We start from the raw sequence: 17,435 nt of genomic DNA on the forward strand, positions 1-17,435 counted from the left end.
TTCTCTGTGCAAGCCAGAGGAATGAGGGAGGTGTGCCCCGACACTGCCATGTGTCTCTAGGACACTGCCAAGGTATTCTAAGTTTCACCTGGGAGGCCTAGAAGAGGAAATAAGAACCTTTGGTCATGTCCCCACTGCAAATTGGGTCAGAGGTACGCTCTGATAATGCCACAAACATTGCACAGAGCCTTTGGAAGGCTTTTTACAGCCTCTGTTCTGATGGCCGTTCTGGCGATTGCACTTTCAGAGCAGTATGAACAGTATCAGCAGGATGAACATATTTGTTACATTGGAAGCCTTTGGAGTCCAAGACTGCTTCTTACTCTTGCGTTGCTCAGATCAGCCTGGAATGATGTCTAACATACCAGACTGCTCTCCAGCCTGACAGACTGTTTCAGCAGTAGTGAGGACTGGCAGAAGCCAATTGAATGAGACAGAGAGAATGCAACAGACTGGCCTGAGGCTGTTCATACAGCCCTGAAGGAGTCAGCTGCAGGGAAAGGATTATTTGGGGAGATAGATCCAGATCTTGTGATACTTGCTCAGTTGCACGGAGTGAGAGGAAGCTGTGAGCAGTCCCCTTGTAGGTATCCTTGTGCTCACAAAGAACACCTTTGTCTGTCCTGACATCACCTCCCTGGTATTTGTGCACAGACCCCAGTGCCATCTGCCCCCTATGAAAGCTGACCCCCACATGCTGGTTTTTTTCACAGGGACTTGATCTATTCCTGTGTTTCTCTATCCTTGCTAGAGGAAATTGTTTCCTAAAGCCTAGCCCAAAAGACTTTCATCATTATGAGCCCTTTCACCTTGATGCTCTTCCTGGATCCCCTTAAATAACATTACGAGGTGCTCAGTAGATTTTACTTTCTAAATTCACTCTTCAGAATGGTGTATTCTGCTCATTCCCACAAAGGGGAAGGCTCCATGCATAAGATGCTGCAGAGAGCCTTTGCCCCCACCCAAAGTCTTGTTTTCAGAGTGACGCACACCCTGCTCTGCTATTACTTAATAAGAAGTGAAGTCACTGCTTTCCTCCCCTTCAAACTGCTCCACCCTCAGTCAGGAGGTCTGCTTCTCCACCCTTTGGCAAAACAGCTGTTTGGGGGTGGAGGTGAGTTTAGGGGTGGTGTTGACCAGCCTCTCATCTGGGGAGAAGTAAAAACAACCAGTCTAGCCTTGTCAAAGGGCTGCTTCAGAGCTGGGAAGAGACCTAAAAGCCATCCCTGCTTCTGTGTTAGTGTGTATTTCATGTGATCACAAATTAATAAGATCATTCATGTCAGTCTGTGGGGGTGCTTTAGGATGCAAAGAAGAGTGTGAGCACAGTAAACCACCTGGCTATTCTTAATCTGTCTTTTTCCCCACTCCAGAAGAAAGTTTTCACTGGAACTTCCACCCTTCTACTTTGGCAGGTAGGAAGAGGCAGAGAAGTTGGTGTGTAATGTGATGTGGGTCTACGTTCTCTCTGCTCTGCTCAGACCTTTCTCACAAGCAGTGGAATGGAGGACAATTCCTAGGAATTGGGTGCAGCTGCATCATGTTGCCTTACCTCTCTCACTGTGAGCTCAAGTAGCCCAGAAGCTGCCCTAAATATACTCCAGCATCCAGCAGTCTCTTAGGGACCACATGCCAACTAAACATGCCTGGAACACAATGTGGTGCAGCCACTCTTCCTTCCCACCCTTAACATGCCCTTCCCTGCATGCTGGTGGCTGTTCTGGCTGTCTGCTCACTGGACACTTCACTACAACAGAGAAACCACAGGCAAGGGAGAAATGCCTGGATTACATTCTCTATCCTTGAAAGAAAGAGTGTTGACATTTGGGGCCTCAACATCAAGGGGAAGGCTTTTAGGGAAAGCATTTACTCCAAGAGGTGCTATCTCGCTCTAGAACCTCTGTGTTTAAAAGGGGAAGATTGTGAATGTTCATTAAGAAAAGAAATTGTGTCTTGCAAGAAAGCACAAAAAATGCAAAGGAAACTTGTCCTGGTAGGGGAGGCAAATATTTCAACTGGCTCATGCAGAGAGTGACAACTGGAAGGGACCTCTCCCGTGAAAAGGACAAACAGATGGTGAGGGACAGAAAGCAAAAGCAGAAGGTCTGGCAAGTGAGAAGGCAGCTGGTAGGTCCAGTGGTCAGGATGGCCAGCTGTAGAGCAAATGTAGTTTCATTCCAGCTTTGTTGGGACCAGTAGAAGAGCTCTCTGTGTACGTAACTACTTTTCTGCTATCTCCTGCTTCAGCCAGTCAGTACCAGATCATGCATTCTGTTCCACTGTTCTACAGCAATTTATACAACAGTCTCTGTTCTCCCTGCTCCTCAGGCATTTCCTGGCTGAAGCAGCCATTAGCTCTGCTCTGCTCACTCAGATGCTTTATGATTATTTACTCTTAAATAATCAACTGAAAAGCAGCAAAGAAGTAGGGGGCCCACGATTTTTTTAATTTGTTTATATAGTGGTAGCACCTCACTCAAATACCAACATCCCCATCATGCCAGGTGCTACATATAAATGGAACCAAATCTGTGTCCCAGAGGGAAAATGATTTTCATATTAGCCAAGACAGAGCGCAAAGATGCAATGAGCTAATTCTGGTTAATTCCAGTGGTCTAGGACTTCAGCTTTGCATTGTTACAGAGCTCACATTCCTGGGTCAGAGAAACCATATTTTTGGGAAGGTTCAGTGGAAATGGTTTTGGGACTGTACCAAAGCCCTCCCAGGATTCCAGTTTTCTTAGTCTTAGCCTCAAAGGAATTTACAGCTGGCTCGGGCAGAACTGGAAGTCCCCACAGGAAGGATTTTGTTGATATTCAGTCTTAGGAGGACAGTGAGCTTCTCTGTGAAAGGCAACACATATATCTGTCCATGACCACAGCACCACACCCACTACTCCTCCAAAACAGATAGAGTTTCAAGGGTTCACATGATCATGTCCATCTGTTCAGGGATTATTAGGACAACCTGTAGATGGGGGGTAGGAGCAGGGGGGAGATTCCCTCCATTCATTCCTTCAGTTCAGGCAGGATTTATCTCTGTCTGAAAGTGAAACAAGCTGCCAACACTACTTAAAAATTAAGGGGCCTTCAGCAACCAGCAGAGCTTCCAGGAAAGCAGCTCACGAGGTCTGTTTTATGCACAGACTTACTGCTTCCTCTCAGAACAGGGTGCTACAGGCAGTCTTATCCAAGATATCCTAGTCAGTCTTTTGTTTCTGGTCCAACACAAAACCAAAGGTGGCTGTCTAATCAACAATGTAAATCTGGCCTCTGACAGCTCAAGGAATACTGTTTTTCTATCCTTGAGAGACATAATAACTACCTTTTCTCCTGATCAGTTTCTCAGGATTCCTCACCTGACTCTAAGACTTTTTAAATCAATCAACTGAAAATAAGGTTAGTGACCCAGTTTCCAAGCCTTGAACTAAATTTTCTTACAGGGCAGAGTCAGCATCTAAGGGCCCATGTACCCTTTTACTGTCCACAGTCCCACAAATCCATCACTTAGAGCTCACCTGCAGAGCATTGTCTACAGAGTGGTATAGTGGAGAGGAGGGGCAATCAGGATAAGAAATTCAGGAGAAATTTAGGGGAAGAAAAAGAGCCACCTGTTGCTCACATTTCTGGGAAAATTTGGTTGAGCCAGGAGGAGGCATCCCTGTCCTTTTATCTTTCCTTTGTACCCTGTAGTGCCTCTGGACTTCAGACTCCTCACAATCTGTACAGCAAATCTCATAGTAGATAAAGCATTGACATCAATTCACCACAGGAGAATAAATCAGGTAAGACTCAGAGTTCCATGAATGTGGTATCTGCAGTACAAATGCCACATGCTGCAAGCTCCTTCATTCCTGGCATGGCACATTTATTGCCACAATGTTCATTTTAAACCCTCTCTAACATGCACTCGATGCTCTTTATCAGGGACTCATCCTGCTTATTATGTATCAGTACAGTGTTTGGGACAACGTGGTTTTGGTTGTTCTAACAAAGACCAGTGCCAAAACATAATGAAAGTATATCAGTCATAGCCTGCATAGGAAAGGCAGTGTCCACAGGATGATAACATCTTTGGTGGTTACCATAAAATTTTAAAGAATAGGTCATTCCCCTCATACACTTTAAAAAAAACCTCATAAACTTGGTATGCTAAGAACTTCTAATATGAATATGTCTCCCTTATTTGGAAAAAAAAAGGAAATTATGCTTCCAGTTGTATGATCCCACTTCATTTTTTGATATTTGACCTGCAGATTAGAGGTTTTCACGTCATCTGTCAACCCACAGACAGCATCCCAAGGTTCAGTGTGTGTGAGAGAGATAGGAAAGGAACATTAGGAACAGGCCAACCACAAATAGCTAAAATTAGCTATGAGAACTGGAGTGCTGAGGTCTCTGAGGAACACTAGTCAAAGGAAGAAAATGGTTATTTGCTAAACTCCCACTTATTCTACTGCCTCTGAGGACTCCTGGCTCATATCCCTGCCCAGACTTCCTACATGGCTATTTAAGAGGATTTCCCCCACCCCTTCCCCCTCCATTGGCCATAAGTTTCCTTTTTTGTAAGTGCAGTACAGAGCGATATGGGATTCCTGCTCTGGCAGCAAGATTCTGACTGGAGACAGGAAACAGAGGGGCTCTGCAGAGCTCGGCCTCTGTGACAACACAGACGTCACACCCATGTGCAGACAGGGATGCTTCTCACATATGGCAATGATCAGCAGCTCCCCTTTTTCCTCCCCTTCCCTCTTCCCCAGAAGGGCTTACAAAGCCCTAGAGAAGCCATATATTGAGTTAGAAGCAGTCTTTAGGAAGCACGGCTGTGTGAGGCCTCAGTTATGACAGAACATGATTTCTTGCATAATTCTTTCAGATTCTCTGAGGCCAGTAAATTTGAGACTGTAAATCTTCACGTGACCAGAGCATATGGTCTTAGAATAAGACATGGAGTGAATTACAAAGAGACAGCCCATCTTCTTCAGAATCTGATTAAGGGAATCCTTTGAGAACTATCCCTTACATGCAGCACAGGCATGGCTTTACAAGCTTCCCTCCCTCCTGCTTCCCAGAAATGCCTGATGGAATAAACTGGGTTGTTTTGGCAGCACCAGGTTCTCCTGTTTTCTCCTTCCTATTTTTAAAAGCCTTTTCTCAAAATAAAACCGAATGGCTATGACTGCCTAATCCTTCAGGTTATAATTTCAGGGGAAAAAGAATGAAAAGATTGTTAAAAGTGATTACATTGATGCTAATGGAAACACCTTAGGGACTTGGATACATTGTCTAAGATAAGGAGGTATGTTCTGGAGGAGCAGAAGGAAATGTTCCTGCATTCACTAGGAATGAGTATGGGTTTCCCCTAGCCAGCTCTCCTTAGTGCTATTGCTTACATCCATGCACAGATTATGCTATATTAGCCTCTCTAGGCTAAATTGCCATTATATATGGTGTTCAAAAGTGAAGTTTTATTCTGGATGGGGAAGCCAATTTCAAATTAATTAAAATATTTTCTTCCTGGCTTGCACCTTCTTTTTCATGGGGCAAACTGTGTTATTCTTGATGATCCTGCTTCTTTGGCACAGAAGAGACTTTATATAAGTATCAATGGGAGAAGGTTTTCTCCAGCAATAGCTCATTCAATCTCAATACTGGGAGGGAGAATTGAAATGACTTCAGTAGGAATGTCCAGAGCTATCCTGTGAGGAAAGGCAGATCAGATTGATGCCGTCTATCCTAGCTGCAGTAAGGATTTGCTGACACTGACCACACCTTTACCCCTGCCTTCCCATTCCACTCACTGATCTAGTGGTTGTTCTGCTGAACTTGAACTGAGGGAAAAGGAAGCAAGATTTTCCTTTAAAAATGCTGGGTTGTAATCTAGGGAACATAAAGATACAGCTAAAATGGAAAGATAAAATGCTTGTCTATCTACTGTCTTTTGTACTGTCAGGTGCTGGGGAAAGTCTGCTGGAGAATCATATCTCTGTTGGTAGAAACTACTGCTGCTCAGCCCTTTGTTTATTATTTTCCATTAATTATCCCATTATTAAAACTGTAGATTCCTCCCATGCATTGCATAACTTTTACTCTGAGAGCATTTTCCTCGCTGATCTCAGCTAGGTGTCTAGGGAGAGCCCTTCTGCTTCCTTGGCCTGTGTGGTTGAGAGTTCAATATCTTCTTCCAGTTACCTTGGAGAGGAGAGGCAGGCAGAGGGAGAAAAAGAGGACAGGGAGAAGAGAGAATGTGCTGTACTAAGCTGCTATTGGACACCTGCTTCTGATGGAAGTGTTCACTACGTCTCCAACCTCTTAGCACTTGAGATGAGGGACTGCTTTGGAGCAGTCCAGGATCCCACTGCAAGGCATTTGGGATAATGCCAGACCCCTGGCCAACACTCTGTGCGAGATTTGGTGGTATGGCTACAAACAGCAAAGCTACAGAGAGGTGTTTGCTTGCTCAGAGCACATGGTCAAGCTTTGGTGCCTCCTGGTGTGTAATCTGTACATACAGACTACACCTTCCTGGTTCCTGCCAGCTCTGGGTAGTTCTCACTGAAACACCCCTCAAAAGCATCCCCAGGAAGGCACAGTGAAGGGATAGAGGATGTCAGATTAAAGGAAAGGGTGACAGGGGCTGTGGATTAGCTCTTTCTTCAGTGGACAAAGAATACTGTTTTCACACATCTGTGCTAAATCAAACACTGATTTTTTTCACTCCTGACATTAATACATTAGGTGTGGAACTTACACTGCTGACCTGAAAAGTTCCTTTGAGAAATGCATTACTCTTCACTTGGGAAGAGCAAGACAATAAACAAATAACTATCCTCACTTTAGACTGCAGATCTACCATCTCCTCATCTTTGGTCTCACACTGAATGCCAAGATTTATGGATAAAAATTCCAAAAGAGTGAGGAAACCGAAGTGCTGCCTTTTGCTCTAGAGAAGAAAGAGATCTGTCCTTGAAATCTCCCATCGGAAATTCCCCAGCTTCTCCTGGCTGGAACTGTGAGTCTGAGGGTAGGGCCTGATGTCACTGAGCAGTCAGCTACTGTTTAGAATACAGAATAGATTTGGGAACATGGGAAGAAAAGCTTTGAAAAAGTTTAGATTTATAAGAAAAATCCTATGCTGTAGCAACAATCTCTTTTGGGATTTCCACACAGAGGAACTGCTTCTCACTTTTGACATCATGCAGTGGCATGCATGACAGGAATCACTGAGTTCATTCCCTGCTGGGACACTATCCTTGTCATTAGAGACTGTCCTTGTAACTAATACCTTAATTTGCAGTTTCAGGTGAGAAACTGGTAACACCTGCACTATGGGGATGAGGAGACTGGTTTATTCGTACAGGCAGTTTCTGCAGGTGGAGGAGGGAGAAGCAACTCAAGACAGCAACTTTTCCTGCACTCACACCTCTTCTGCAGGTAAAGAAAAGACCCTTCCTTCACACCTGACAGCCCAATTACCCAATTACCTGACAGCCAATTAGTCAATACTATCAATAGCCCAATACTATCTCTAGCCTCATTAAAGAAACGAAGAGGGATGCAAGCCCCGTGGTGCTGCTCTTTCACATGTACGGTGATTTTAGGGTAGCCCAACATGCTTTAAAACAAGTGACACATCCTAGGGACTGGCATATGGAGGGGCTGCAGCTCTCATAGCCTCATGATGGTCTAAGAGGTACAGGATTACTGCCTCCTGCCTGGGTTCTTTCTCTACCTCCCTACACTCACACAGGGTTGTGTAAGCAGCTGTATCCTAACAGTGCCCTCTGATAAGAAGGAGAGAAAGATTATGTTGGGAGATGAGGAAGCAGGCTCAGTCCCTGCCTTCAGAAGGCTGGTGAGAGGCAGAGAGATGAGGGAAGAAGGATCTAGCTGTTCAACATGCCAAAAAGTCCATGTCCTCAGGACCGTCTGCTCACTCCCCAAGAGAGGCTGTATTCAGCTTCTGCTCCTCTGTGGTCAATCATCACTATGAAAAGCCAAGCCAGTAGTTGAGAGAAAACCAGGGATGCAGTGGTCAGCCACCTTCAGTAAAAACAAAAAATTGGAAAAGTTGAGAATGGAATCCTGGACTGTGCCAGGGAGACTGAAAAAGACCAAGATAATGCCTCACCCCTGCCAAGCAGAGCAAAACTCATCACAGGGAGGGCGACCAGCTGTGAGAGACATGCCAGTCTGCCAGGCTTTCTGCTAAACATCAGGGAGCTGCTTGGAGTCCACAAATACACACAGCAACCACAGTGGCCAGTACACAAATCAAACCCTCTCTCATAGAGAGAGACATTTCCTATACAGCACCTAGGAGGAGGCACTATGAGATTCTGATGTAAAATGAGAGATAAGCTATAAGTTCTGTCCAACACTTGAATTTGAGCAGGACATTAAGGCTACAGTGAGAGATGACAATCTCTGACAACCACACCAACCTTTAGGCTGTTGTCTCATCAAAAGGAAGACTTGCCCCATAGCTGCTCATGGAGCTGATGCAGGGAGCAGATGTTACTGCTTTTCTGTGTCTGTTCCTTCTTCCTCAAACTCCCCTCAAAGGCCTCCACAGAGATATTGTCTTCTTCAAGTTACGTGGATAGAAACGTCAAACCTCAATTGCAGCCATGAATTTGCTCATGAACTCTACTGGCTGCAATGCCACAGAGCTGCCTTAAAGCTCTCTTAAAAATGTGAGGCATTCCAGTCATTTTAATTACTGTGCGTTGCATAAGCCAGAAACCAGTTCATACAAAGGAACAACAGAAAAGTGATTTTCAATTGCTCTCACTCTTCTGTATTTAGTGCAGCCTCCAAATCTCTGGGAACACCAGCTCTTATTACCATTTGAAGCACTTCATCTATTTGAAATCTCTTTGTTCAGTCACTTAAAGCTATTGATGCAGTTTAGAGGGTTTAAAAAAAAAGAAAATCAAAACTTCAATTTGGAAATGGCTATAGCAGCAGGAAAGCAAAACAAGAGAAATGGAAAGACTTACTATAAACAAAAATGAGAGAAAATTAGTTGCTTGGAATGAGGTATAGGTAGAACCAAGCAAATCACGTTGTGTCCTTCCCTCCCGGATTCTGTCAGACATCTAATCACAGCCTCCTGGCTTGAGCCCTGCATGGTACTGAGCCCTCTGGCCCTGGTCCAGAAATGCACTTAAGCTTATATTTAACTTTGTGTATGTAAATGGTTCTGTTGACTTCAGTAGAGCATCTTGTGTGCTTAAAGTTGAACATGTGCCTTAGTGTTTTGCTGGATTTGGGCCAAAGAGCGCTGTCACGTGCAGGAAACATTTTCAGCTTGATAAGGCCGTTAAAAGATATTTCCTGGTTACTCTTCTGCAGCTGATGCCACATCACAGCCTGACTGATCCCCACACTACTGAGGGAGTGATTTCATATTCCACAACCCTTTATAATGTAATATTCCTGGAAACACGTGGTGCCTACAGTCTGCTACCAGGCTGGGTGCTCCCAGTGGGCACAGTCTCTAAATGATCCTTGAAGACTGAACATGGTATAGAACTGAAGAAAATTTCAGTTAGAGCTGAAGAACATTTAATGGTGTACCTGCAATGAAAAGCTTGGGAATGGGATGGAGTGTTACTTATGTTTGGCTTGTAGACAAGAAGGTGATATAATTCCTTTGCAACCTCAGAGAAAGAGATCAAATGAATTTTTTTGTATGTATTTATAGAATCAAAGACATTTTTGAAGAAGTATTCTTATTTTAAATAGCACATGAAGTTCACTGATACAACAGTTTCAGGCATACAGATCATGGCAAATACAAAAATTTTAAACAAAAAGTATTCTCAGAGGGCAGTGAAAGAAAGAATTTACTGAAAAAGAAACAGATAATCAAGAAATATGAGAACCTTTTTCTAATGCAATGCATGACCATTCTCTACTATCCTACGAGATGGCAGGAGTGTGCTGTAGAAAGGACATCAGATAGCTCTGAAAACATCTACCCTTCCTCTCATGCTGCATAAAAACAGAAAAACAATGAGACCTCCTACAGGGCATGATGCTGAGCTGGTGTAAAAGATATGAAGATCATAAACTTCAAGAAAAGTTTTTAGGACAAGAGGATGCTTTTCAGCAACTTGTCAGGTGGACAATTTAGAATGCTAATGGCAAGACTCCACACTCATGAATCAAGACAATTTGCTGTCAAAAAATTAAAATAGAAAAGCTAAATTCAGAGGCTTTTAAAGTTAATATGTTTTTAAGGAGGTGGCAGGGCTGTTGAACTTCAACTTTCAGTTGAATTCTCCTGATTTCATTCATACTAAGCTCAGTTTAAGCCAGCTAAGATCTGATGAGGAAATGAAGTGCTACCAACCACTACATGCGACACTTGTCAGGGTATTTTTCTCTGGTGAGAGTAGGGTGTGCCTGTCTCTCTGTGTGCCTCCCTCTCTCTCGCTTTCTCTCAACCCTTCTGGTATGTGGGTTTTTTGCCAGCAGTTGCTGTAGTTTGATGAAGCCCTTCTGAAGCAGCCGGCATGCCTCACAATGAAATGTGATGAGAAGGCAAGTGAACATGCCTTTAGTTCCTATCTCAGTCTCTGTCCCTGGTTCTAGGCGGGTCTTGTGGAAGGAAAATGAAGTTAACATGCACCTGATATAAACAAATATGAATATCTATGAAAGTAGAAGGTAATTCTCCTTCCTTAAATTTAAATAAGACACCCAGCTTCATATGTTAACTTTTCCAAAGGGCCGGATCTCTAGGTACTGCGGGGAGCTGGCTCCATCGGCGGAGGTCGGAGCCATCTCTTGCAGCGCACTGCCCCCTAGCACCGCCGCGCACATTCCTGCGGCATGGAGGCGAGGAGGACTCTGCTCAGTCAACAACACCTGCGGGCCACGGCTTTCCCTGGGAATTTTCACACCAACGACTGACCCAGCCCAGTCATGCTTGGCTTGCGGGATCCGACAGGATCACAGCATGGAGTTGTGTGCCTGCTCGGTAAGGCAGAGAGATCCTTAATCGTGTTCAGCAGTGTGTTCTTGATGGAACACTGAAATAACGCAGATTTCTTTATTTGGTGGCATTAACCAAACGTGAACTTGAATTTTCTCATATGAAGATCGAGGTGTTTATTTTCTCCTTCTTTCAATGTTACCTTCTTTATGGCCATATAAGGTTTAAAGTTTTACCTGAGCAAAGAAGCGGAATGATAGTTTTTTATTTTATTTTTTTCCCTTTGCAGTTTTTTCCATGCAGACAGGGCATAGAGGAAGAATTAGGAGAATTCTCCTTTCAGCTCCTTCATTGAATTTCTCTGTGACTCTGACACCATTATCAATATTTTCTTATATAAATAAATACTCAGAATCCTTGCCTGGCTTTTTCAGAGTTCACTTTGCCAGTAGGTCTTAAAGGAGAGAGGCTAATATTGGATATCTAATGGATATTATCAGATGATAACACATAATATCTCTATTTACAGGAGATAAAATGAGTGTACAGGCTGATTAAACTATTTAACAAAGGCCTTGAGCAGGCCACTGGCCATACTGAACTTTCCTGAGTATGATTTACCTGTACTTTACAAAAATAACACATTCTGGTTTCTCTCATGAAGTGTATTCCTCAAGAGGGAAATAAATATTGTTCTTATTGTATAGTATCCAGTCCTGATTAAAAAAACCTGAATCCCTACTACTGTACAGAAATTAATCTGTTTGAAAAAGAATATCTAAGTGTAAAAACAGCAGGTGAATCAGCTAAGCCCTGACCAAACACAGGTACTTCTACTCCAGGCAATAATATTACAAGCACTAAAAATATTTCTGGATCATCTCCCAAGCAGTGGTATAGAAGTTAGTGGTAAGGCTTGCCATACTGGCAGCCTGCACCCCATCCCTTCCAAAAAGATGTGCCCAGCCCTTGGATCAAGCTGTGTCTCTCCTTTCCAACTGATTGCTTCTCTGGATTATATCTGAAAGGTGAGCCAGTTCCTGCAATCAGCACAAACTTGGTGTCATTTTAACTAGCTTGGTCAGCCTCACTGTAAGCAAGCCACTTCCATACCTTGGAGGGCCCTGTGGAACTTCAGTAATTTCTAGGCCCCTTCCTCTCCCATTTCAGAAATCGAGGAGGTTTGTTTTTCAGTCTCCTCTGAATGTGTCCTGCATCTGTGTATTGTAGACTCTCACCATTTACACAGCACCCAACAGCTTAAAAGCTTATTACAAAGCATTTAGCATGTTAGTCCTTGGAACACACAGGAAAGGTGTTATTATAGGTATGAAGAAACATACTCAGGGGAGTTACTTGGCCAGAGAGTGAAGGGAGGTGGTGCAGGAGCTGTGATTATAATCTAGTTGTGTGTGGGCCAAACTCTCCCTTATTTACACCAGTGTCAGGTTCTGACAGAGTTCTACTTCTCTCAGATATTGATCTGAGATGTTGCTAGGCCAAGTGTATCATGATGTTGGTGGATATCAAACTTTTTACAACAACAAAGGAAAAATGAGAGAGCCAGACACACCTAATTCTTCTTCTGTGTTACTCTGCTGAGGTCGGTGGAGTTGTTCCTTGTTTACACCCAGTGAGACTGAAATGACATCCACCCAATCTGATGGACCCAGCCTCACTTGTAGTATCTTGAATAGACAGCCCAAGTACCTGAAGTATTATTTGTGTATGGTTTCTCATATCGCAATTTGGGCCCAACGATTCAGACTCTGAGGTGTCTAAATGGAACTATCTATTTAATACCCTGTCTCACACATACTTACAGGACCTATTAGTACCTCAGCACCGTCTGATTTTTCAGTGTGTTCACTACTGCACATTCCTGAGCAGCTCCCAACACTATTATCCCATGACACAGAGATTTGAAGCACAGTGAGGCAAAGCTGCCACACAGGTTGTCTGTGTCACATCGAGGATAGGAACTTGTGTTTTCCACTGCTGGCACTGCAACCTTGATCCCTACTGACAACACCCATCTTGAAGCTTTTTTGCCTACCAATGCTCCAAATAAAAGCCTGTGCTTCCATAAGACAGGAGATTTTAATTTTATATGGACAGTATGATTAAAGAAAAGGTGTAGGAAGGCTGTGCTTCACCCAGATGGAACAGAATTGTAAATCTAAAGATTTAGCTGACTATATAAAAATTTAGGACAGCTGGTCCCTGGCCTTTAATACCAGCATAATTTATAACTAGACACGCTTAAGTCTTGTAAACCCCGTGGAAAGTACTCTGACATTACATACACTGGTTTGATACTGTGATTAATCACCCCTCAGTCCCCTTTGGAGGATAATAAGGCTGTCTGTATCATGCAGCTGGCAATCTCCTTCCTTACAGTCCCAGCTCTTCTATAACATTTACATTTCTACAGCCGACGGAAATTTATGGCTCTGAAAGGGGATAAAGGAAAACAAAACAAACAGGACATTTCTCTAAATTCCACTAAAGCTGCTCTGCTGAAATATACTTTGAGATTAAATGTTGGGGGTGCCTGGGTAGATACAACACTGCTTTTACCAGCTTGGTTTTAGCAGTTTATGACCCTTTTCTGACTGGAAGGCCACAGAAGGGGAATTGCTGGGTGGTGGAGAAGGAGCATCCGAGCAGGATTAAAAACATTCAGGGCAAAATCCTGGTTTACAATTCAGATAGGTCTTGTCCTTCTTTTCCCCCATCCTCTTTCTACTGCCTGTCGGGAGAGGAAAAGGAGTAGCACACTGCACTTGTGCATTATCTGATCGCTGTCTGTCTGAAAGCTCTTTGGAACAGCCTGAGCAGCGTGCCATGCCTCCAGTTTGAAGTCAGTTTGCAGGCAGCCCAGACGGGCTGAAGGGGAACAGCGCGAGCTTTGCAAGCGCACCGTTTTCCAGGTGCCCCGAGGAGCGGAGCGGGGCGGCCCGGGGGAGGATGTGACAGGCTCGGGCGGACACTCGGGGGCCGGGGTCGGGGCCGGGGCCGGGGCCGGGGCCGGGGCCGGGGCCGGGGCCGGGGCCGGGGCCGGGGCCGGGGCTGGGGCCGGGGCCGGGGCCGGGGCCGGGGCCGGGGCCGGGGCCGGGGCCGGGGCCGGGGCCGGGGCCGGGCCGCGCCCCCGCCGCCGCGCGCCCGCTCTATTCCCTATAAGGCGCGGCGGGCGCGGCCCCGCCCCGCGCTCGCGCCGATGAGGTAATGCGGCGCTGCCATTGGCCGCGCGCGGCGGCGCCCCCGGAGCGCGAGCGGCGCGAGCCGGGTATAACTCCTCGCGCCGGTGCCGCTCCGTCCGCAGCGCTCCGCACCTCGGCTCCCTCAGCTCCGCTCCGCTCCAGCACCGTCCCGCCGAGCGAGACAGGGGCAGGGCCGGCAGCCGCGGCGCACGGGCTGTTAGAGAGCAAGAATAAAGTCAGGCGAACGCAGCATCGGCCGCCTCCCGCTCCGCAGAAGTGAGGAGGCACCTCGGGGGCAACATGACGGCGTGGCTGAGCTTCCTCGTCGTGTTCCTGTGCAGCTGGAGCCTGCGGGACTTGGTGGTGGAGGCTTGCACTTGCGTCCCCATCCATCCGCAGGACGCTTTCTGCAACTCCGACATCGGTAAGTGCCGCCGCCCCGCAGCCGCCCGGGCCGGCCGGGCTCGGGGGAGCGAGCGAGCTCCCGGTAGCCCGAGGGGCGCGGGCAGCACCGCGGCTGTCCCCGCACGGCAGCCGCGTCCCGCCAGGCACGCAGGGGCGGAGGCGGATCACACCTGCATACAGTGCGATCTATCGCACACACCAGAGCGGTGACCTGGCTTTCCAGAGCGGCTTTGGCTCCGCTGCTGCCGCGGACGCCTGGGTTGGTGAGAGGAGTGTGGTGGCGGACCCCCGCCCAGCCCTCCCAAGCCCTGTCCCGCGGCAGCAGCACCAGCAGCAGCCTTTCCCAGAAGTACCTTAAAGAAACCAATCATTGTTAGAGCGGTATGCTTTCTACAGCAGGACAGAAACACAATTAGAGGTGTAGGCTGCCAAAACTTCCTCCTCAACTTGGTGACAAGAAGTAGGAGGCAGGATTCGGATGGGTGCTCCCAAGCCACGAAGCCGCCTGTGGCGGCTGGTGGTTGGAGATGCGGCTCTCACGGGCTTGTGGTGCTGCGCTTTTAAAATTGGGAAGGGCTGGAGAAGCAGGTACCAAGTGTCTCCCGGCTTTCGGCATGCTGTGCTATGGTCTTTGCACAGCTGTGGGAGGCACGCCACACGCTTTTGGGAAAGTTGAAACGCTTCCATTGGATCCTGACTGATGTTTTCCACTATGGGTTTTAGCATCCCTAGGGTTCTTCATTACACTAGCTTTAGGTAGGGGACAAGGACAGCATGAAAAATCTCTGAGGAGGAGGTAATAAAGACTCTTGTTCCCAAGTTTGTTGGCTTGCTTTTAGCCAAGGGTGGGTAACAAAATATGGTTGCTGCTTGGTAGCTCTTCTGTGGCAAAGTATGTGAAGTCAATTAGTGTTGTCCTTGACACATGTCCATGTAATGGTAAATACAGGCTGTCACTTCAGCAGTGGTGAGGGGACGGCACAAGTCCAAGAAGTCTCCTGCCTTCTCTGTAGGTTCTCTTAGCACAGCATTAAAGGGGCCAGGGACTTTGCAGTGCTGGTACCCACATGGTACTGACTGAGAGTAGAGTTTGCAAAGAAATCCTCCTGGCAACTGCTGTGGAAGTCAAATAAAGAGTAATTCTCACTGCAGCAGAACACCCGTTGCTGTGAATGCTGCCAGTAGCCGTTTCAAGTTAGCCAAGCTTAGTGGCAAAGTATCTAGCCCTTGCCTTCAGTTCTTCTACAGAAACTGCAGTTGTACCTGGTTATTCATGTTTATTTTATATAGTGTATCTGCTCCTGAATGCCAAAAAAACCATTCCATGTTAAAAGTGGTGGGAAGGTTGCAGTTTGTTTCAGTAACGATAGCCTGGAAAACATTAATAAAATAGTTTTATATTGGGAAATTCTTCCAGGCAACTAAATTATTCAAACTTTTGTTGCCATTTTCATAGTTTTGGATCAACAAGTGTGCCACCTAAGTGGCAACTGCCAGGGAGATTGTCCTTTCTGTTAAAGTGAGTCTGGTAAACAGTTTTTTCACAGCAAAAGCTGATGGCAGCATGTGGCCTTCATTAGCTGCCTTTTGGGAGACGGACTGCTTTCTTGCTCTGGTTAGGTCATGCTATAATAGATGAGTGGTAGTTTTGGTTCAAAAAATGGTATTAAATGCATTTTTGTAATGAATACACACTGACAGAGTACTTTTACTAGGCACATAAATGACTAAGAATAAACTATGAAGATTCCTATAATGATGCTACTAAACTTGAGGGCACAAAGTTTTTCTGTTTTCTACTCTGATTTCTGGTTGAGTTCAAAGTCTTCCCTTCATCTTTCCTTTCTCTCTTCTGGGCTTTTCATTAGATCTCAACCCTTGCCTTTGCTTTGAGACAAACTTGTTCAAAAAGTTGATGTGTCTGGGGCTCTCAGGCCTTCAGACATCACAGCAATGCAAAGGAAGAGCAGCTTGGGGGGAAAGAGCAACCCATTCCACTAAATGACTTGCTTGAATGCCAGTTTGCTTGAAGTCTCTGATGGGTTGAACCAAAAGTGAATTCTTACATTTGCTAGGATTGTCTGGAAAATGTGATATTTCTGTAGGCTGATTTTAGTAAATGCTGTCATGCTCTTCATATGCAGAAAGGACAAAAAGTGCACTAAAGCTTTCTGGCTTTGGAGGAGTTAATCATCTCCATGGAAACTGATGGCAGTGTACTAGTGCAGTGTTTAGACAGACTAAACTACACGCTGGGTTATAAAACACATTGTGAGGAAGAAAGGGACTTGGCAGCAAGTTTTTATCGCTCTTGAAAGTTCTGACAAAATACCAGCTCTAAAGGGAGGAGTCAGTTCAGTAAGAGCTGGAGCAAAAAAGTCTTTTAAAATAGCTCCTAAACCAATGTAAGAAATTAACTAGCTAGGTGGCAGCCTAGGAGAGGCTTTTCATCTTCAGAAACAGTGCAGTTTGAAGAAGAACTTCTAGTTGAGGACTGTAATGCAAACTTCTGCTGCTGTTTTCTAATTAACCAGTGAAGTCCTACTCTCAAGTTTAGTGTCTTCTCCTTTAATCTGATCTCACCAGACATTTAATTTTTCATTTTCCAGTGACTAAGTTCTGATACAGCCTCTCAACCCTGCAGTCACTAGGAGGTTTTAATCTTTACAGAAACAGATGGTCAAATAAACCCATTGGAAAGGGCAGGATTTCAATATGTACATAGTTTGAAAGTGAAGGGTGTGGTCTTTGAAGGAATCTTGAACTTCATAAATAACAATGTATATATACATTTTTAATTTAAAAAAGGAGGGAGGGGAATAAAAAGAGGTACTATTGCTAGAGGTACTATTGGTCACAAGGGATCTTTTCACTCAGCCTGA

At 45.4% G+C, this 17,435-nt stretch overlaps 2 protein-coding genes across 2 annotated transcripts in view; one reads left to right on the top strand and one right to left on the bottom strand.

Annotated features, from left to right (window-relative positions):
• The window catches only part of SYN3 (synapsin III), a 189,038-nt gene that overhangs the window by 74,385 nt on the left and 97,218 nt on the right, over nucleotides 1-17,435 (bottom strand). The gene's annotated exons all lie outside the window — the stretch shown is intronic.
• Nucleotides 14,267-17,435, top strand: part of TIMP3 (TIMP metallopeptidase inhibitor 3) — a 34,873-nt gene continuing 31,704 nt past the window's right edge. Inside the window, exon 1 of the mRNA XM_021553954.3 lies at nucleotides 14,267-14,572. Coding sequence (XP_021409629.1) covers nucleotides 14,449-14,572 — 124 coding nt within the window. The 5' untranslated portion in view covers nucleotides 14,267-14,448. The remainder of the gene's footprint in view (nucleotides 14,573-17,435) is intronic.

This window comes from Lonchura striata, chromosome 1A (assembly GCF_050655825.1).
Source record: "Lonchura striata isolate lonStrDom1 chromosome 1A, ASM5065582v1, whole genome shotgun sequence".
NCBI classification, from domain to species: domain Eukaryota; kingdom Metazoa; phylum Chordata; class Aves; order Passeriformes; family Estrildidae; genus Lonchura; species Lonchura striata.